The sequence below is a fragment of the Nycticebus coucang genome, chromosome 6 (genome assembly GCF_027406575.1).
Source record: "Nycticebus coucang isolate mNycCou1 chromosome 6, mNycCou1.pri, whole genome shotgun sequence".
NCBI classification, from domain to species: Eukaryota; Metazoa; Chordata; class Mammalia; order Primates; family Lorisidae; genus Nycticebus; species Nycticebus coucang.
In genome coordinates, this window is record NC_069785.1 from 118,955,512 (window position 1) to 118,976,853 (window position 21,342).

General features: G+C 48.0%; 1 protein-coding gene and 1 long non-coding RNA gene across 6 annotated transcripts in view; one reads left to right on the forward strand and one right to left on the reverse strand.

Annotated features, from left to right (window-relative positions):
• The window catches only part of ZBTB16 (zinc finger and BTB domain containing 16), a 189,225-nt gene extending 183,813 nt beyond the window's left edge, over positions 1–5,412 (forward strand). For all 4 annotated transcript variants that reach the window (XM_053595319.1, XM_053595322.1, XM_053595320.1 and 1 more), the window contains exon 7: positions 1–5,412. In XM_053595319.1, the coding sequence (XP_053451294.1) occupies positions 1–230 (230 nt within the window). In that variant the 3' untranslated portion in view covers positions 231–5,412.
• The window catches only part of LOC128588490 (uncharacterized), a 22,638-nt gene continuing 6,681 nt past the window's right edge, over positions 5,386–21,342 (reverse strand). For both annotated transcript variants that reach the window (XR_008380785.1, XR_008380786.1), the window contains exon 3: positions 5,386–5,508. This is a non-coding gene — a long non-coding RNA (uncharacterized LOC128588490). The remainder of the gene's footprint in view (positions 5,509–21,342) is intronic.

Here is a 21,342-nt window from a genome sequence, read left to right on the forward strand (position 1 = left end):
GTGAGAAGCCCTTTGAGTGTAAGCTGTGCCACCAGCGCTCCCGGGACTACTCGGCCATGATCAAGCACTTGCGAACGCACAACGGCGCCTCGCCCTACCAGTGCACCATCTGCACAGAGTATTGCCCCAGCCTCTCCTCCATGCAGAAGCACATGAAGGGCCACAAGCCCGAGGAAATCCCGCCCGACTGGAGGATAGAGAAGACTTACCTCTACCTGTGCTACGTGTGAAGGGCCGCCTGGCCTGGAGCAGAGGGGGGAGCGAGGAAAGAAGGGTAGAGCGAGATGGAGGAAGGACTGGGGGAGGGGGGAGGAAAAGAAAAAAAGAAGAAGGGGGAGACCTGATGACTGTTTGGCCTTGGATTCTCTCTGGGGCTCCAGGCGCCCTGGATGCCCCAGCTGCTGCCCCTTCCCTGAGAGCCTCCGCCCTCCTGGCCTGGCTGGAGGTTTGCCTGATTTGGGGGTGAGGGTGATTTGTTTTGTTCACTCGGATGGTGGCATATTTTTCTTCTCCCTCTACCCAGCCCCCCTTGGTATGTCCAGAGATGGAGGCTAGGCAGTGGGTGAGAGTTCCTCTGCCTGCCCCCTCTCCCTGCTGCCTCTGAAGGTGACCCGAGGGCAGTAGGGGGACCTCTGCAGATAGTGGGGCTGGGCCACCGGTTGGCGCTCAAATGGCAGCTCTGATTGACTGGAGGAAGACTTGGGCGGGGAAGGGCTCTCTTTCTCTTCCCAGCACTCAGTCTGTCTGCTGCTCCTCTGCTCTGCCACGCCTGGCGTCTTCTTGTGGCCTCTGAAAGCTTCGTGGCCCTTGTCCCCTGCCTGCTGCCCCCTCTCTTTGCTCCCAGCCTCCCCTTAGCTCCTGTCCTCCACATCCTGGAGGGCACCCAGCCCCGTGTCCCCCCTCCACTTCCCTAGTGGGAAAGCTGCATCTGACTCCAGAGCTTCTCCCCCTCTTAGCCTTCTGAGGACACAAAACTAAGTAAATCAAATACCCTACCCTTTTCAAGCCCTGTGATGGGCAAGATTCCTGCTGAGCTGCTTCCAAAATGGAAGACACATAAGTAAATACCTAATATCCTACCAGACAGAACCCCCTACTGCCCCGTGTCAGTCTCTGGGTGAAGGAATTCATGAAGGGGCTCGTGGCCCAAAGTAATGTTGATGTCTGTCTCCAGATGGGCCTACACCTGGAGAAGGGGACATCCTGCCCAGCGTGGGGCTGGCTGGTCAGGGGAGGAAGGTGTCGAGTCACCCTGGGGACCCCAGATGCAGTGAGCTCAGCGGGAAAACCCAGGTCCAGGGAATAGCACAGAATCCCCGACTCACAGGGCCCTCAGCCCACAGGGAGGAGGAAGAGGAGGAGTTGGCCTTGTGTTACGTTCTGCTTCTGTTCTGTGTCCCCTTTTAGCACATTGTACTTGAATTACCTCAGTTTTTTGTGACCTCATGAGCTTTTTTAACCTCTGTATCTCTTTTTTTTTTTGGTTGTTGTTGGGGGTAAAAGGAATGGGGAGGGCATCCTTTTCTGTTTCTTGTATACATTAATAGTTGTTTTTATAGACTTTAGCTGGTCAGGGCCACCCCGTGCCCCTGAAGACCAGCCTCCAGCTAGAAGGAGCTGTGTGAAGGGGTTGACTGACAGGATCTGAATGTGAGGGCTGGGAGGGGATGGTGCATCAGGCCTCGCTGTCCCCATGGAGCACTCAGGAGTCGTGACTGGGCTCTGCTTGGAGCATGGAGTCACCTGTGCCCAGCAACAGTTCAGCACAGAACACTCTGGAGAAAATCCCACCTTTCTTACATTTGCTGGGTTGTTGAAGTTTCAGGGTGTGTGCTATTCAGATCTTGCAACTGTGCCCCATCTCTGTGTATTATCATTGCCAAAATTGGTCTTTTTCTCTCAGCTGGCCAGGGGGCGAAGCGGCCTTTATTTTGTTGTGTTGGGGTGGGGGTGTTATTTTTCTAAAAGCTACCTCTTATGTTTGTATTCCGTGGTCCCTCCTTGCCTCCCATTCTGCTGCTTTTCTCCACTCCTTTCCCCAAGCTCCACCCCCACCCTTCCTCCCTAATTTTGGAAAGCACATTTGCAATATCCGTTGTTTGCTTTGGGACGGGCCCTCCGTTTCATCTCATGCTTTATGTGTAAGAGTTTTTTATTGTTATTATTATTATTTTCTTTCCTTTCTCTCTCTGAGAAAGTTGTGGCTGCGTTTTGATCTTAGGTTTTAAAAAGTGGTTTAGGGAAGCGGTTTTGGGGAGAAGGGTTGTGAGGAGTATAGGGAAGCTGGAGGGATGGGTGCTGCTGTGACTTACCCCCCGTCCCTCAGCTCCATCCCTCCTGCCCTCCCCTTCAATCTCGTCCACCAAATCTGAAGGCCTTAAAAATTGTGTGTTGGGGGGATGTGAATTGGGGGAACTGTGTCGCTAGGCTGTTGATGAGGGATGATAAAGTAGGGAGGATGCTATTTTGCAACTATAATAATGATGTAGTGATTTTGGAAAGGAAAAAAATGTTAAACTTGAACTATGCGACTAGAACAGTTGTCATGTCTACAATGTGAAAAGAGTGAAATCGCTTGGGGGAGGGGCAGTCTCTAAGAAATCATTATGCACTGTAGCTTCCTTCCCCTGTCTGGGAGGCAGGGAGGACTAGCTGGCCCTCAGGGGGATCTGTAAATCCCAGAAAACAGTATTTTTAACAGCAAGATGTTGTTCAACTTTGGTGGGGAAGGAAAATTAAAAAACCAAACTATTCCATAAAACTAGCTGGCCGCCTTGCTCCCCTGCCCTTTACACTCAGCCTGGGTCCCTCCCCACCACCATTCACAGACGCTGAGAGGGTTGAGCTAATCTTTACAAATTGTAATATTTTTGTAATATTTGTTAGTTCCTTCGTCAGTTCCACAGAACCTTGCCCTTTCCTTTTGTAATGTGAATAGAAAAAAAAAAAAAAAGACAAAAAATTCACCACCATCACCACCACCAAAATACCCCTTTGTGTGTGTGTGCACGAGTGCCCGTGTGCTTTGTGTGTGCGGTTGTGAGTTACATCATGCAGTATTGTGGTAATCTGGTGTTGCAGCATTAGATGGTACTTAAGTCAGCACCTGCCTGCCCCCGCCCCCAGGCCCGAGGGGAGTGTGGATTCTAAGGACGCCTTGACCGGGGATACCCCTGTGTTCGCCATGCTATTCCCTCCGCTCTCCAAGAAGACCCCTGAATACAGTCCAACAACACCTCTCTTCCCCAACTTCCTACTCACAAAGACAAAACAGGTCTAAAGTTGGCAAGGCCTGATGGCCAAGGGGCAAGGTAAGAAATTATCTGAAGGCTTCAGATAGGCCTGGAATGAAAGGGGTGGGGCAGTGGGAGGAAGGGGGTGGCCCTCTCCCCAGGTGAGCGCTTAGCGTCTTCACTGCCCTGTCCTTTTTACCATCTGGCTCCGTGGCCACCTCGCTGCCCTTGGGGGCAGTACTGCTGAGCGCCCTGCCTGCCACTGCCTTATCCAGCAGAGTGAACCTTCTCTAGCCTGGGAAGTCCCAGTTGGTTAAGGGTCCCTTTCTCATGTCCAGTTCCTACAAATATGTCCCTTAATGCTTTTGGTGACATTTTTCCCTCGTGCTCTTTCCCTGCTCAGTCCTTCAACTCATTCAAAGCATTAAAATCCTATGTATATATAGGATAGACAAATATATATAGATTATATATAATATATATAGCGAGAGAGATTTAAGATAGTAAATATCATTGCTGCTTGGGCTGCTTTGGAGAAGGAGGCCATGAATATGGGGAAGGCCGATCTGGGGTACGGGGGTGGGTAGGGAGGCTGGGGGCCCCAGTGACTTAGTACAATCCAGGGATGTAATGCGGGCTTGTTTAATCTTTGTGCCTGAACAGTTTTTCCATATTTAGAAAAAAGAAAAAAGAAATTGCTGCAATTTTTCACAAGTGTATGGTACCTTTCTGGATGCTGTTGGTACAAGTGCTGTGGGCGGGAGGGGGCCACGGGCTTCTGCCTCCTCGTGGGGGAGTGAACGGAGGTGTGGCGGCCTTTGGATTCTGTCCATGAAGGGTTGTGGGGGGCGGATTTTTGGCCAGTTCCCTGACAAGCCAAACGAGGGTGAAAAGGAGGCGCGCCCGATGGAAGCAGAAAAGCAGAAGCTTAGACTCCTGCTTCCCTTTCCCCAGGCCTGTGGTGTCGTCCTCTGGCCCCCTCCCACCTTGCCTGCTCTTCCCTGGAGTTTCTGCTGGCTTAGCTGGAATGGCAGCACTTAAGTGGTATTTCAGTGGGAGGACAAAAAGCCAGACTAACCCTATGTGGTGGGACTGCTGGGTAGAGAGATGGTCAAGAGGGGCACAGGACAAACCAAGGAGGTTGGGTTGGGGAAAGTGGTGGAGAGAAGCAGGGATGCGGGCCCTGCAGGCCCGGCAGCCCCCCGCTGCGGCCTCCCTGGGTCCTCGGCATCCCACTTTGCAGACAGGGTACCCACCTCCTGGTGTGCAGCATAGTGTGTGTTCACATAGTGTTATGCATGAACTTCCTGAGGTTCAGAAGCCGTGGTGGTGCACCATGACATCCAACCCATATATATAAAGATAAATATATATATATGTATGTAAATTATAGCACTGAGGGCCCTGCCGCCCTGCTGGACCAAGCAAAACTAAGCCTTTTGGTTTGGGTATTACGTTTTGTTTTGTTGTTTGTTTGTTTTTGTGGCTTGTCTTATGTCGTGACAGCACAAGTGCCAGTCGGATCGCTCTGTATTACAAAATAGTGTTTTTAATTCATCGATGTTCTAGTTAATGTCTACCTCAGCACCTCCTCTTAGCCTAATTTTAGGAGGTTGCCCAATTGTGTTTCTTCAATTCTACTGGTTACTTTTTGTACAAAATCAATCTTTCTTCCCCGCCCCCTTCCTTCTCTCCCCTTCTCCGCCCTGCCCTCCCTCCTCCCCTCTCCTTTCTGTGGGTTCCATTCTCTCTCTCCCTCTCCTCCTCCCCAGCCTGCTCCCCAGAGTCGTGCTTGGCAATCCTCTGTTCTAGTTCTGAAGCAGTTCCCTCGAAGTTGTGCCGTCCTGATTGCAGCTTTCCGCATCTGCCTTTGTTTCGTGTAGATTGATGCGTTTTCTTTGTAATTTCAGTGTTTCTGACAAGATTCAAAAAAAAGAAAAAAGAAAAAGAAGAAAAAATGAATTTACTGCTGCAGGTTTTTTTCTCTCTCCATGTGTCACTAAGTGAAGTTTGTGCCTTCTATAGCAAAGAGAATATTTTTTACATCCTACTAACAGTAGATTTTTTTGTAGTGAACATTTTTTGTATTTTTATTTATAAGTCTCATAAGAAAAATAGCAATGTTCAGTTGTATACCTTGAATCTGCAGTTAGAAGAGAATAAAGTTAATTCAGTTGTCTCTGGCTTGCAGCGTCCCCCTTCTGTTTTTCTTTTTTTTTTTCTTAAGTATTCTGTCTTTTCTTGGGTGGGGAACGTGAAAGAGGGACAGAGATGCCTGCATGAGGACAGGGGAAGAGCAAGATCTGGGTTACCCACACTCAGCCTTATTTATGTGGCACTTTTAGGCCACATTTACAAGGTATATACTGACTCGATAACATATTTTTCTGATACTTTTTAGTTTAAAAAATTGTTAAATACATTAATATCATTGGATCCTTGGTACCACGTGCTAAGTAGGCATTCACTCATTTACTCAGCAAGACTGCCTGGTAGCACTTACAGCTGTTGATAACGGGAATATAGCAAGGAGCCCAGCAGACAAACCCTTGGCTTCATGGTGTTAGCTGCTAGTAAGCCACAGGTTGGGATCGTTTGCTGTGTTAGGATAACTTGCTCAGAATCACACAGTTGTGAGAAGCAATCAGAACTAACATCCTCATCTCTTGCTATTGAACTCCCAAGGCAGTGGTAGCCTGTCTTACTCTTTTTTTTTTTCTTTTCTTTTCTGTTCTCTCCTCCCCTTCCCTCCCCCTCCTCTCTGTTCCTTTCTTCTTTCTCTTTTCTTTGTCTTCTCTTTCTTTGTTTCTTTCTTTCTTTTTTTTTTTTTTGTGAAACAGACTCTCACTCTGTTGCCCAAGCTAGAGTACCATGGCGTCAGCCTAGCTCATAGCAAACTCAAACTCCTAAATTCAAGTGATCCTCCTGCCTCAGCCTCCCAAATAGCTGGGATTATAGGCGCCCACCACAATGGCTGGCTAATTTTTACTATTTGTAGTAGTGATGGGGTTTTGCTCTTGCTCAGGGGGGTTTCAAACTCCTAAGCTAAAGTGATCGTCCTGCCTCGGCCTCCCAGAGTGCTAGGATTACAGGTGTGAGCCACTGCACCCGGCCTAGTCTTATTCCTGACAGCTAAGCAAACTTCAGAAATTTCTTAACAAGAAGCTTCCACCCAATTAAAGGTCCCTGGGTCTGTGGCAGCCCAGAACTGGGCTGAGAAAGGAGACTGGAGCTGGTGGCCTCATGTAGGGAGAGCACACATGGAAGGGAGAAACACAGCATTGCCCCCCAAAGAATAAAGGGTTTCCGCACACTCAATGGCACGGTACCTTCCCACCTGCATCTCGTCGCCCTGTCTGCAGGCGAGGATGGGAGCATCACGCTGCTCGTCTTCAGCTATGGAACCAATTTCACTGCCAACATGGATGTGGGCTTCAGCGTCTTTGCCTGAGACCATGCCAACTGCCCGTCTCCAACCAAAATAGCCCATCTAGGGGATGCAAGCCATGATTGCAGCAGTGGGTCACTCCGGTGTGGTAAACCTGTGCCAAGCATCGGGGCTGACCTCCTGCATTAGGGGCAGTCACTGGGAGCCATCACCCTGTGTGCTGTCCTGCCTGCCTGGGGACGGTGGCCTCTCTGCCCCTGCTCTCCCCGAAGGCCAAGGCTGGGTCTGTCTGACCATGGGGTGCTGAGCTGAGACTGCCTGGACCTACACTTACCGTGGGGACAACTTGCCTAGGAAGAGGAGTTGGAAGTTGGGTTCTCCGCACTTTCTCCTCTTGTCTTACTCTCTGCTCTTGTGCTTCTTCCTTTCATTTCTCCTCCCTCATCTATCCTCTCCTCTCTCCCAGTCTTTTTCTCCTTTCCACTCCTTTCCACTTCCTTACCCCACCCCGTTATTTCTCTGTCTCATGTCATTTTCTCTCTCCCCTGTTCCTTATCTGGGAAAAACAATTCTTGGCCAAAATGCTATTTGTTTTGATTTTGAGTAGCTGTCCCTACTCCCCCACACCACCTGACCTTCTCTTGGGCCTGGAGCCCTCTCTCTGCCCGCACCCCAGACACTCACTCACTCCCATCCCCCCACGCCCCTCCCCTCCCTCAGGCCTCAGCTTTCTCTTGACAGATGGGAGGGCAGTGAGCACTCCCTCTTTAAAACAACATTTAATCGCCGTTTTCTGTTCTTGGACATCAAAGCCGGGGCTTAGGTTCTGCGCTGGGGTCGCAGCAGCCTGGGCTCTGGGGGAGAGGAGGTGAGTGAATAGGCACTAGCCTGAATGGGCTTTGTGTGACCGCTGGCCCTGCCAGCCTTACGTGCTCTTTGACCCAGATATGATCTCATGGGGAGAAAGGGGCCCTGGCTGGGCCAGCCTGAGAATGCTCCACCATGGCCTGACTCCACCCCGCTGGCTGCGCCCCCTGCCAGTCCCGGCCCTGGCAACTGTGAGCCGTCTCCTTCAGGACAGGGCACACTGTTGGAGTCAGTGTGGGGGGGGACAATACAAGGCTGTGCTCCAGGAACATTAGGTGGGAGCTCCCTACATGTGTGTTCCCCTTGCCCGGTGCCCTTGGCTAAGGCGGCTCAGGTTCAGGCAGGTGCTTGGGTCATTTCAGCCTTCACAGTTCTCCTTCCAGTGAGTCTCAAGGGACTCCTCTGCTGCCAACGGTGGGAAGCTGAGGCCCAGAGCCACTAGAGGCTTCTAGTAGCTCATGCCAGTTGAGCTGCTCATGCCAGCTCATGCCCCTAGGGTGGGAGAGGGAGCTGTCAGGCCACATCCAGGGCCGTCTCCACCCGCTCAGCATTGCCAGGCCTTCCCTAGCTGCCTGCGGACCCCTTACTGGAACCTTCACAACACGGGAAGGTTCCTGACCGCTTGTGTGCCCTGCCTCTGCTCAGGCCCACCCTTGGCTCCATCCTCTGCTCTGCAAATAGCATCAAGTAAAAGTCCCTGGTGGTTCCTCAAACGCGACCTTCAGGGACAGAGCCCCTGCTGATCACCCCTTCCTCATCTCAAGATCACTCTGCAGCCCCTGGATCAACCTGTGCTACAGCCACTGGACCACAGATGGTTCTGGAACACTCAGAACTCTGCTCCCCTGTGACTACGGCATGTGTGGTTTTCTTGTCTGAGAACTGCCCAGGTCCACACTCACCTTTCTGTCTGGCCCTGCAGCTTCTCATGATTCACATTTCGGCTCCAGCCTACTCTCTCTCAGGAAACCTTCCCTAGCCCCCCGAGGCGGAATGAGGCGCTCCTTCAATGCAGTCTCCACCATACCATTTAATCACTCATTTTCTTAACTGTCACCATTTCCAGACCTTAAAATCCTTGAGGTCAGGAATTGTGTGTTGTATATCTTCATATTCCCAGAGGCTCACACTGTCTGGCACGTGGTAGGCACCCAATAAATCTTTGCTGAATAAATGGATGAAAGAAAGAGGTTTGGGAAGGAGAGAAGCAATTAGCCCTCTGGGGGAAGTGAAACTTTGTAAGGACAGTCACAACACTGTGTCCACAGGACACGCACAGACACGTGTGCGTGTGGGGGAGAGGCTTGGAGGGGGAGAGGTTCGGCAGGGAGCCTCTGCTTCCCCACGCCTGTGTGAACATCAGTTCATACAGCCACCTGAACTGTGCTTGCCATGTGCTAGAAGAAAGAGCAGCCAGCACAGGACAGTGGCACTTTATAGTGGGGACAGCCCGGGCACTCCTGCTAGGGTGCAGGAGTGTGTGCGCAGACACCTGGTCCTCTGCCCGTGGTGGAGGGGCAATCCCCCAGCTCTTTGCTGGTGCTAGGCCCAGCCCTGTGTCCCCACTTTCAGCGCCTGCCCCCTCAGGGGGCTGGCAGGAAGACGGGCTCCTTTCTGGCTGCGTTTTTCTGCTCCCCAGGGGGTGCCTCAGTGAAAGTGAACTCGCTCATTTAAACCTGACTCTGCAGCCCTGCAGCCCCCTGCAGCGCTAATTACCCTGTAGTTCTAAACTGATTGCTGTACACTAAGCTTAAGCCCTCCTTTATTTATTTACTGACTACATTAATAGCAAAGCCGTGCAGCTTTCAGCAGCTCCCACTGTACCTCGGCTGGCTGCACCCCGTTCTCCTGCCTCTCCCCAGGGAGGCAGGGTGCAGACACGCAGCCCTGCACAGAGCCTCCCCTCCCCCAGCTGCTGCCCTGACGAGTCCCCAGGGACCAGACAGCATTGAGAAATCGCTGCCTCCATCCTCCATCCACACCTACTCCCAGACCCAACGGGGCTCCTTTTCTTGTTCTGACTTTTTAATAGAGAGGGAGAACGTAACACACAGTAGCTCACCGGCCAGAAGGATCTTCCACTCACAAGACACTCAGGGTGCAAGTCTGGGGTGGGGGGCAAGGCGCTGAGCACTGGCCTCATTTTACAGATGAGCAAACTGAGGCTGTGACTGCACAGCTGGTAGCTGGTGTCAAGGTGATGGCCCCTTCCCCTGCCTCCACTGGCCAGCTTTGATGATTTCTTTCCAGTTATGTGTTCCCACAGGTTCCACCCTTGCCACAAGGAGGGAAGTCCTTTCCTGTGTTGAAACAAAACTGCCATCTCTTAGCTTTTGCTGCTTTATTTACATAGTTTCCTAGAATTTGCTGGAAACTTTGGGACTACAGCGTTTCCTTCATCGTCAGCTGCCTTTACCAGAGTAGACCAAGATTAAACCCTCACCCCCAGCTCCCCACTTCCCTCCTACACTCATGCACCTGGAGCAGGTTGCATTCTGCCTGATCCCCCACTCTAAGGTTCAGAAGTACCCACAGCCATGCTTCTGGTACCCCTGCCAGCTTCTCTGAGCACTTCAGGAACCCTGGGCAGAGCTGGACCCTGGCCTTGGCGCACAGCAGCTTTCTGAAGACCAGGCAGGCACCAACAGAATGTGGCATGTGGCTCTATGGAGTCAAGCCCCCAAGGTCTACTTGGATTCTAAATAGCTCGGTGGTGGCTGTCTTGGGCACCTCTGAGGAAGGGGGCAGCTGGAGTTTAGCAAAAAGAACCTGGGACTCAGTCAAGAGGACTTGGGTTTGAGGCCAGCTCTGCTGTGACTATGCAGCCTTGACTACATCTCAAAGCTTCCCTGAGGTCCTGTCTCCTCTGCTATAAAATGGGTGCAACAATACTTGGCCCCTCTACCATCAGGACACTTTCAAAGCCAACCAGAGTAAGGCACTACTGGAAAGAGAGCTTTCTAAACACTAATGTGCTGTAGAGATAGGATTTGTGGAAGGGGAGCTGGTGTCCTAGACCTTTGTTTCCAGGACAGGAGCCCATTGCTTGGGACCCACGAAGGAGCAGGATTAGTGCAGCTGCTGCTGGCAACGCCAGGGCTCTGTCTCCACCTAGTGGGCACTGGCTGCAGGTGCTTCTGCTTCTGAGGCTTTTGGAAAGCAACTGGGATTGTGCATCCTGCGAAAGGCTGCCTTGGTCCATCCCTGCTTTACTGGGTGTGGTAGGGCTAGGTAAGGGGAGAGTGTGGTCCAGATTTAAACCAGAGAAGAAAGGCTTTAAACTCCTTGGTGGGTGGGGGTTTAGTTGGCTTTTCTAGAAGTCATCCTGAATCAATATTCTTTTTTTTTTTTTTTTTTGTAGAGACAGAGTCTCACTGTACCGCCCTCGGTAGAGTGCCGTGGCATCACATGGCTCATAGCAACCTCTAACTCTTGGGCTTAAGCGATTCTCTTGCCTCAGCCTCCCGAGTAGCTGGGACTACAGGCGCCCGCCACAACGCCCGGCTATTTTTTTTGTTGCAGTTTGGCCAGGGCTGAGTTTGAACCCGCCACCCTCGGCATATGGGGCCGGCACCCTGCTCACTGAGCCACAGGTGCCGCCCCTGAATCAATATTCTATCTGGAGTCTTTCATGTCAAATCCAAGTCCTCCCATACCTAAAAGGCTTAATTGGAAGCACCTGCTGTCAGCCAGCCCCAACCCCAGGGATCCATGATCAACCTCAGATGGAATCTGGCACCTCAAAAGCTTTGCTCCTGGGCAGGAAGCAGGCAGCCCAAGGAAGGGTTGCAGAAGTCAGCCTGAGAGGTGACAGTGAGAGGCTGAGGGGAGATGGGACAAACCCTTACTTCCTGAGGTCCCAAATCTTTAGAGAGCCTGGAAAATATCCAGTGGAAATTCGCTGAAGTTGGTTCCTACCTTTACGTGAAACTCCAATGCACTAAGGGAGCCTGGTGCCTGCCCTAAACCACCCACAACACCTCAGTACTTGGGGAGCCAGCAGACTAGCCACCCCCTGGACACTTGGGTCTACAGATGATTTGACTGGACATGGTCTCAGGCTGGACCATGGTCTCTCCTGGCCTCTGGGCACCTCCCTTCATCTCAAATGGATGCAACTTATGTAGTTTGAAAGATCCCTCCCAACACTAAACTTCTAGGGTTCTAAGGCTCTGGCCAACTGTAAAGATCCTTGGAGGAAAACATACTCCCAGCTCCATATCACCTGTCAGTGCTTTTTAAAGCAGCAGCCTTTCACTTTTTCCTGCCTCCACTCCGAGCATCGTGGTCTCCAGCACAGATGAGCCTCTAGTGACACCGAGTGGAGAGAAAGAGGAAGTGCATGCGTGGCAGTGAGTCTGACCCGCAAGGTAAGTTAAATCCCAGGTGTTGGGGAGGGCGGGAGACTGGCCCTCACAAGCTCCCCGTTGCCTCGTACCTCCCTTCCAGAAATCTCTTGCTGATCAGCATTCTTCCTTAACCAGAATTCCAAGCAAGGACATGCGACAGACCAGCCCAGGACATTTAAATTAGATTTCTCTGAAGTCCCAAGGATAACACAAAATGAACAACAAAAATGATACAACATTAGATCATTTGGCTTGTAGGCCAGCACAGATCTCCCACATCCCGTCTCCCTGCCTGGGAGACCTGCCTTCCGGAGCCAGGGGCCATCCTAAATCCCCACCAACTCGCCCCTGAAAGTGAGACCCGGAGTGACGGAGTGATGTGGGCTTCCTGTTTCTACGGGATGATGAGTCTGCCCTCCTATCAAGGTCAGCCTCTCCTCTTGGGCTCTGGTCTATTTGAGCTCTTTGCTTATCTCTTCCCCCTCCCAGCTGATTTTTCTCATCAGCTTATATATAAAGATCTCTCATTTTAGCAAACCTTGCCTTGACCCCAGGTCCCCCTTCAACTACCATCGACATTCTCTCCCTCTGAGCAGCAAAATTCTAAAGCAGTGATTTTCAGTGTGCTGCCGTGTGCCATGAGAGGGTCTCAGGTACACTGCAAAAATGTTTGAAGATCATTAGTTATATTTTCAAAAGAAGTTCAAAGCACAATAAGTTTATATATTTTTTACACTTTTTTTTTTTCTTTGAGACAGAGTCTCACTCTGTTGCCCTGGATAGAGTGCTGTGGTATCACAGCTTACAGCAACCTCCAACTCTTGGGCTTAAGCGAGTCCTTGCCTCAGCCTCCCGAGTAACTGGGACTACAGGCGCCCACCACAACACCCGGCTATTTTTTGTTGCGGTTGTCATTGTTGTTTAGCTGGCCTGGGGCGGGTTCAAACCCGCCAGCCTCAGTGTATGTGGCTGGCGCCATAACCACTGTGCTACAGGCGCTGAGCCTACTCTTTTATTTTATTTTTATCAACATAAACGGGCCACGGAAATTTAACTATAGGTTCAAGAGTGCCATGAGATAAAAAAGATTGAAAAACACTGTTCTAGAGAGCTGTCTAGAGACAGTTTCTTCTTTCATTATTCTTACAACAGTCTCCAACCTGGGTTTTCTTTCACTCCATTAAAATTGTCTTGCCACAAGATTGCAAGAGGGACTTTACCTAACAGTTGCAATCAGTGTAACCTGGCTTATTGTACCCTCAACGAATCCCCAACAATAATAAAAAAAAAATTGTCTTGCCAAGGCCACTAGTGTGTCCATCTTACAAAATACAATGGCCCTTTGCTGGTCTGAGAATAGAGGATTAACTCCCATGGTGTCTCCTGGCTGTCCTCCCACAATGGTCACGCAACACTTCTGACACAGGTGTGTGGGATGTTCCCCACACCTGGGAAAGCTACCCTCCAGCAATGGACAGGAGCAAGCACCCTCTAGTTCAATTTAATTCCAACATTATCTACCTGGAGATAGTCTCAGATGCCAGCAGTTGAAGGCCCAGTCCCACAAGGCTGCCTCTTACACTTCTACTAATCTACTAGAGTGCCTCACAGAACTCTGAGAAACATGCACACTTACTGGTTTATAACAAAAGGTATCACCAGGGGTGCATATAAAGATGTGTAGGGCAAGGCCTATGGGGAAGGAGCATGGAGCTTCCACCCTCCTCCCCCAGTACACCACCCTCTTGGAATCTCCATGTGTTTAGCTGGCCGGAGCCCTCCAAACCTTGTTCTTCTGGGTGTCTGTGGAAGGTTCATTTTAGAGGCACGGTTGATTAAATCATTAGCCATTGGTGACCAACGCATCCTTCGCCCCTGTCCTGTCCCTGGAGGTTAGAGGGGGTGGGTCTGGAAGTCCCAACTCTTTAATCCTGCTTTGTCTTTCCCATGACCAGCCCCATCTAGAAGCAACCTAGGAGCTCCCCATTGCCCCCGTCTACACATTCACATACAAAAAGACGATCAGTCTGAAGATTGTAAGGATTTTCGGCATCGTATGCCTGAGACAGGGATGAAGACCAAACGTATATAGCAGAACCTCTACAAGTTGACCACCCAAGGGACTGTAACAAGCTGGCCAATGCACAGAGGTGGTCATCAGGAGGAACTGGGCCTACTGTGCTGCTGTGCTGATATGTGCATGTCCGGTCTGTGAAAATTAGGTCGACTTGAGGTGGTCAACATAAGGAGGTACTTTACAATACCACAGCTGGCTTCACCTGCCTTGATCTCCCACAGCTTTCTTATATAACTGGCTCGTTTTGGAAACACTCTGGTGTCCTTGGGTCACCCGCTGCTCTCTTCTTCACCCCTTGGTTGACTCCGCCTTCCTCAGCTCCTGGGTAGTAGACCTCCTACCTTGTCCGTCTCCGTTCTGCTCCCTGGTGTCTTATCTGCGTCTGTTATTTCAGGGTGTGCCTCTCGGAGATTACTCCTTAACCATCATTTGCTCTAGACACACCTGAAGGTAGTCCTGATCGCCCTTGGGGCTGCAAAGCTTTCACAACTAGCCTAATTTCTTCTTGGTTAATTTGGGGAGACTAAATGTGGTTTTTACCTACAACAGTCCCCAGAGAGGTAGGGGTCTGTGAAGAGACTGATTTCTGAGCTCACCCAGGCCTAGAAAATGAGGGTTTCTGTCCAGCCCTGAACAGGGAACCCTGTATCAATTATTGATATATTTATATTGATTACTATTTCTTATTTTCTGCTTTCTATTCCACTGTTTTTTCTAAGTTTTTTTTTTTTCTAGAATTCTTTTGGATTCCTTTTCTTTTCTCTCCCTCTTTATTACTGTGGAATTTGTATGTTTTACTACTATACAATTCATACATGTCTTAAAAAAACCCACTTATACTCCCTAAATCTATTGAAATAAAAATAGAAAATACAAAAGAAATTGATAAACCCTACGTAATACCTCTCACCCGGATTCAGCACTGTCAAGATTTTCCTGGACTTGCTTGTCTATGCTTTCTTTCCTTCCTTCCTTCCTTTTTTGCCTTTCACTTCTCTGTTCTTTCCTTCATCTCTGCTGAAGAATTTTTTTTTTTCAGTTTTTTTGGCCGGGGCTGGGTTTGAACCCGCCACCTCTGGCATATGGGACTGGCGCCCTACTCCTTGAGCCACAGGCGCCGCCCTCGGCTGAAGCATTTAAAAGGAAATTCCAGACATGACATTTCCCTCCTATATACTTCAATGTATGCAATTTCAAAATAAGTTTTTCTTATTTAACCTCAATGCCATGCATACAATTTAAAAAATTAAGAACAATTCCTTAGTATCATCATACATTTTCCTGATTGCCTCAAAAATAACTTTTTAAAGTTGATTTGTGTGAATTAGAAGCCAAACGAGGCTCACCCACGGCGTTTGTTTATTATTGCTCCTGAGTCTCATTTTCCTCAAGGCATTTGCTTGCTGTAGAAAGAGGCGGTTGTCATTAACTATTAAGTTGTGAGATGATAAGGACCTGGAGTGAGGTTGGGTAGCACAGGTGAAGAGGAGGAAGTGTGGCCTCAGTAGGCCTCATGGAACACAGTCATCTGGTCGACCCAGCTTGATGTCAGCATAACAAACAGCACATCATTGGCCTCTCTGGGACTCTCAGGAGCCATGACATCCACAGTGGCTTTACTCCCTCTTACACAGTCCCGAGGCAACAGCTGAAAGGAACCTCAGAGATCAGCTAATTGTATCTCTTATTTTAGTCCCTTGTCCAGCCTCTCCCAGCTGGGCAGAACATCTGCACAATCCTCCCACTTGTTCACAAAATTCCCTCTTTACCTTGTGTCCTTTGCAGCATGTGAGGAGAGGGTCAGTCCCCTACATTGTGCTTGCCATGGTTCCCAGACCAGCTGTGCATCAAGCTCGTGGACTTGTCCCCGTTTAAAAATATTCTCAGATAACTGGTTCCCTAACACAGACCTCTGCGTTAGAAACCCTGGGCCCGATATCTGGGGATCTGTATCTTAAACCCCCTTCTAGGTGATTGTGATGGAGCTAATGAACAGACCTACATCAGGAACCTTGTGGGATGCACCCATGTTATGAATTCCCAAAAAGCAGCTTCTGTCGAGAGAGTCTCATTTCCTCTGGGGTCAGTCATCTCCCGACTTTTCTGTTTGTGTATGCTTTTCATTGAAATTTTGAGTATGTACCTCAATATTTATTTGTTTATGCATTGCATGCGAGTACTCCTGTCCCACCACGTAAAGCATAAAACACGTTCACTCTTTTGTTAGTGTCAGAAGTGTTTTAACCTGATCATGTTCCATTTGCTTGTTGCCATGATTACTTCTGGAGTCGTCTTCATAAATTCTTTCCTGCGGCTGATATCTATGGGTTTTTCTAACATTTTCTTCTAGAATTCTTACAGTTTCATGCTTTAGGTTTAAGTCTTTTATCCAACATGAATTAAATTTTGTGAGTGGTGAGAAGTGCAGATCAGTCTTTTACACGTGGCCATCCAGTTTTCCCAGCACCATTTATGGAATAGGGATTCTTTTCCCCAGTGTAGATTTTTGTCTTCTTTGTCAACGATCAGCTGAGAATATGAGGATGATTTCAACTCTGTGTCGTCTATTCTAATCCATAGGTCTATGTTTTTGTGCCAGTACCCGTGCTGTTTTGGTTACCGTAACCTTTTTGTATAGCATGAAGTCTGGTAAAGTGATGCCTCCCAGTTTGTTCTTATTATGTAAGGTTGCGTTGGCTATTTTCAGAATCCTTTCTGGTTCCATAGAAAGCATAGAACTGTTTCTTCTAGATCTGTGAGAAATGAGATAAAAAGCTTTTTCAAAAGTGTTACTTGTAGTTCAAGTTCATTGGCAATAGATTTGCTCAGCTTTCATTTATCTGAAAAGGTTTTTATTTCATTCTCATTTTTGAAGGTTTGGGGGTTGTTTTTGTTTGTTTTGCTGCATATGAAGTTCTGGGTTGATAAGTTTTTTGTTTTGTTTTGCTTTGTTTAAAGCTTTTAAGATGCCCTCCGTTATGTCCCGGCTTCCCCTGTTTCTCCTGAATCCAAACACCACCTGTGTCATTTCTGTCCTGTAAATGTTACGCCATTTGTCTCTGGCTGATTTCACAATTTGCAGATGTTTGACCTTGGTGGACATAGGCGCGGACTTCCTTTGCTTGGGGCTTGCTGGGCTTCTTGGATCTGCTGGTTGTTGATGTGTTTCACCAAATTTGGGGAAATTGTCACCTTTTTTAAAAATCATTTTCTTCTGCCCCATTCTCTTTCCTTTCCTTCGGGGATTTTAAGTGAAAATGTATCATACAGCTTTATATTTCCTCACAGGTTACTGAGGCTCTGTTCATTTTGTTTCAGTCTTTTTTCTTTGGATTGGATAATTTCTATGCCTTTGTCTTCAAGTTCATGGACTGTTACTTCTGCCATCTCCAATCTGCTGTTAAAACTGTCCAGTGAATTCATTTCAGACATTGTATTTTTAGTGCAGAATTCCTTTAAAAACGTTATTTTTCTGCTCAGATTCCCTTTTTGCTGCACATGAAGATTACATTTTGTTAAACCTTTGAACACATATATAATAATCGTTTTAAATTTCTGGTTTGCTCATTTCAACATCTAGATCATCTCAGAGTCTGTTTCAATTTATACCTTTTATTTTTGAAAAAAAAAATTTTTTTTTTTATTGAGACAGAGTCTCACTTTGTGGCCCTCCGTAGAGTGATATGGTGTCACAGCTCACAGCAACCTCCAACTCCTGGGCTTAGAAGATTCTCTTGCCTCAGCCTCCCACGTAGCTGGGACTACAGGTGCCTGCCACAATGCCCTGCTTTTTTTTTTTTTTTTTCTGTAGAGACGGGGTTCTCACTCTGGCTCAGGCTGGTCTTGTACCTCTGAGCTAAGGGCAATCCACCTGCCTCGGCCTCCCAGAGTGCTAGGATTCCTATTTCTTGAGATACCTACTAACCTTTATTGTAGCCTAGATATCGCAAGTAACACATTGTGAGGAGTCTAGATTATCTTACTTTCTTTTGAAAACTGTTGCATTTTGTTTTGGCAGGCAATTAATTTATTAGAGGTTTACCTTGGACCTGCTTTATGCTTTGTTGGGGTGAGCCTAAAGTAGCCTTTGTTGTAAGGCATGATCTTTTTTCTCAAAGCATAACTTTTCTAGGATTTTCTGCTGAAGCTGAGATAACGTGTGCTGAAATAAAGAGATTTCTCTACTCCAGTTGAAGCTGTAACTTTTTTTTTTGCAGTTTATGGCTGGGGCTGGGTTTGAACCTGCCACCTCCGGCATATGGGGCCGGTGCCCTACTCCTTTGAGCCACAGGCGCCGCCCCAGGAGACAACTTTTGGGACTGTTCCGTCTCTAGGATTTCCATTCTGTTCTCCACTTCCTACCAGCCAGTCCTCTACAAAGTCTTCACCTACATACATGCTGCTCATTCTTAATCAAATAACCCCACAGGGAGCCTTCTGTTATGGGTTACATTGTGTCCCCCCAAAAGACGCCTTGAAATCCTAACGCTTGATACTTCAGAATGTGACCTTTATTTGGAAATAAGGTCTCTACAGAGATAATTAAGTTAAAATGAGGTCATTAGGGTGGACTTTAGTCCAATATTACTAGTTTCCTTCTAAAAAAGGGAAACTTGAACACAGAGACACATGCTCAGGGAGGGTGCCACGTGGAGATGAGGGGAGAGATCAGAGTCCTGAGATTTCCAGGGAACCCCCAGAAGCTAGGGGAGAGGTAGGGAGCAGATTCTGTCTCACAGTCCTCAGAAGGGACCGACCCTGCCATCATCTTGATCTCAGACCCCCGGCCTCCAGAACCGGGAGACAATGAATGTTGGTTCTTTAAGCCACCCAGTTTGCGGGGCTCTGTTAGAGCAGCCCTAGCAAAGGAACATCCACTCACACAGAGACTTGGGGGGCCCCTCGGTGTAACTCCCTCCTCCCTGGCATCCAGCCCCACAGCCCCATCGTTTGAGCAGTTCCAAATGCTAGTCGCTGCCTTCTTAGCTCAGGGGGGACTGCGGGACTCTGCTTGGGTTCCCTTCCTGTGCTGCAGTCGGGAAGTTGTCTGCAAGCAGAGAATGGTGAGTATAGAATTCTTAGGATTGCTATCCTGTGCTGCCTTTTGTCCAGCACCTCTAAACAACCGCGCCCTATGTTTTTTCCAGTTTTGTAGCTGTTTACGGTGAAAGGCAATTGCAGCAATTATTACTCTGTAACGGCCAGAGCAAAATTTCTATTCCAAATGCTTGTCTGAATTAACTCATTAAATCCTTTCAGCAAATCTAAGAGTAGATGATAATCCTCATGTTTTCATAGATTAAAAAAAAAAAACAAAGCAACAGAGACTTCAATAACTTGTCCAATAACACATATAAGTGGTAGAGCCAGATTTTAAGTCTAGACGGTTTAAGTCCGGACTCTGTGGTCTTAGATTACACTAACCTGTTATCTCGCTGGCTTAATGAATGTATTTTGAATAAATAAGTAGATGGCTATCTCTTCTACTTCTGTTGTCCATTTAAGTTCTGTTCCACTTGCTAGGAAAATTTCAACCTTACGTCAACCCAATATCTTCTCTTCTTTTGCACCCAGGCTGCTCACCGCTCTGAAGAATGTCACACTTCGGGCAGGCTAAGTTCCTGCCACTGTTATCTACACCATTAACAACACTTTACAACTCTGTATTTCAGTAGTCTCTGCCTTCCATTTGCCATAGTGTTCTCACCTCAAATCTCAAACTTGAACCTCCCTACTCATTACTTTTAGGAAAAACACCATTGTGAGCTGTGAACTCTCAGTTTCCTACTCATCCCATGCAAATTTGACTTGTGTTGGCGCCCTCACTGCTTTTTCCTCTACTGTCAAAATATTTCATGTTTCTCTCTATCAGAGGCTCATCCGCTTTTGGCTGCAGCCCTATGTCTTTCTTCCCGTTCACAGCCAAGCTTTTGGATGTGTTGCTTTGCACTCTCTGTCTGCACCTCCTCAGCCCTTCTCACTCCAGCTCCCTCCGTCCCTGTCATCTGCACTCAGCACTTCATTCATGCATCAGCTTTGGCTTCATCTCTGTTAATTTTGTCTTTGTGCTTTCTTTAGATGTATTTGTTATTTCGCTCTCTCTTTTTTTTGTTTTACTTCTTCATTTGGGTTCTTTGTTTGTTAATTTTCTTCTATTTATTAATGTAAGTATTTAAGTTCATGGATGGCCCTCTCCTTTCTGTCCTATAGATTCTTATGTGTAGGAAGTTTTTAGACTAGATATGTTCCAATATTTTCCATTTCTTATTTGATCCAAGAGTGTTTAAGAAAAAAATTATAATTTTTAGGTAGTGGAGTCTCTTGGGGTTTTTTTTTTGGGGGGGGTGTGCCATTAATATTAATCTTCTTGTTCTTTGATTAAAGGATATTTTGTATTATTTCTACAATTGGGGAATTTTTAGAATTTCTTTCACGTTTTTTGTGTCTATTCCAGGAGTACCTTGGAAAGAAGGTATATTTTCTATTTTCATATTACAGAGTTCTATAAATGAACTAACTAAATTTTAGTTATCATTTGTATTTTGATGTAGTCTATATTCTCATTTATTTAGGAACATAAGAGCAAAAGAAACCTGGGCCCCTTTTCTGGGTATGATCCGGAAAGTATCAAGACTCCAGACTTGATGGCCAGGTGTGGTGGCTCATGCCTGTAATCCCAGCACTCTGGGAGGCTGATGCAGGTGGATCACCTGAGCTCAGGAGTTTGAGACCAGCCTGAGCAAGACAGAGACTCCATCTCTAAAAATAGCCAGGCGTTGTGGCAGGCGCCTGTAGTTCCAACTACTTAGGAGGCTGAGAAAAGAGGATTGTTTCTTCCCAGAGTTTGAGATGGTGAGCTATGATGCCACAGAACTCTACCCAGGGAGACGGAGCGAGACTCTGTCTCAAAAAAAAAAAGACCCCAGACTTGAGCCTACTCTCAACGTTGTGCTGGAGCAGAAGAAATGTTTCCATGGGTGTTTCATAGCCCAGAGCATCATAAAGAGTGGGAGAATGATTTCCCAAGAGGAGTTATGAGTTTGCTAGGGCTGCCATAACAGAAGACTGCAGACTGGGTGGCTTCAACAACAGAAGTTTGTTCTCACTGACCTAAAGGCTGGAAGTCCAAGATCAAGGTTCTGGCCTGGGTGGTTTCTCCCGAGGCCTCTCTGCTTGGCCTGCAGACGGCCACCTTCTCACTGTCTCTTCACTCTGTTTTCTCCCCCGCTGTGTCCTGAGTTTCTCTCTCTTATAGGGACCCCAGTCCTATTGGATTAGAGCTCTACCCTCATGACCTCACTTAACCTTAATTACCTTTTTTAAAGCCTCTGTCTTCAAATGCATTAGTCATTTTGGGGTTTAGACTTCCACATAGGAATGTAGGGGAGGGGAAGGAAGGAAGGAAGGGTTCAGTTCATATCAGTGAGG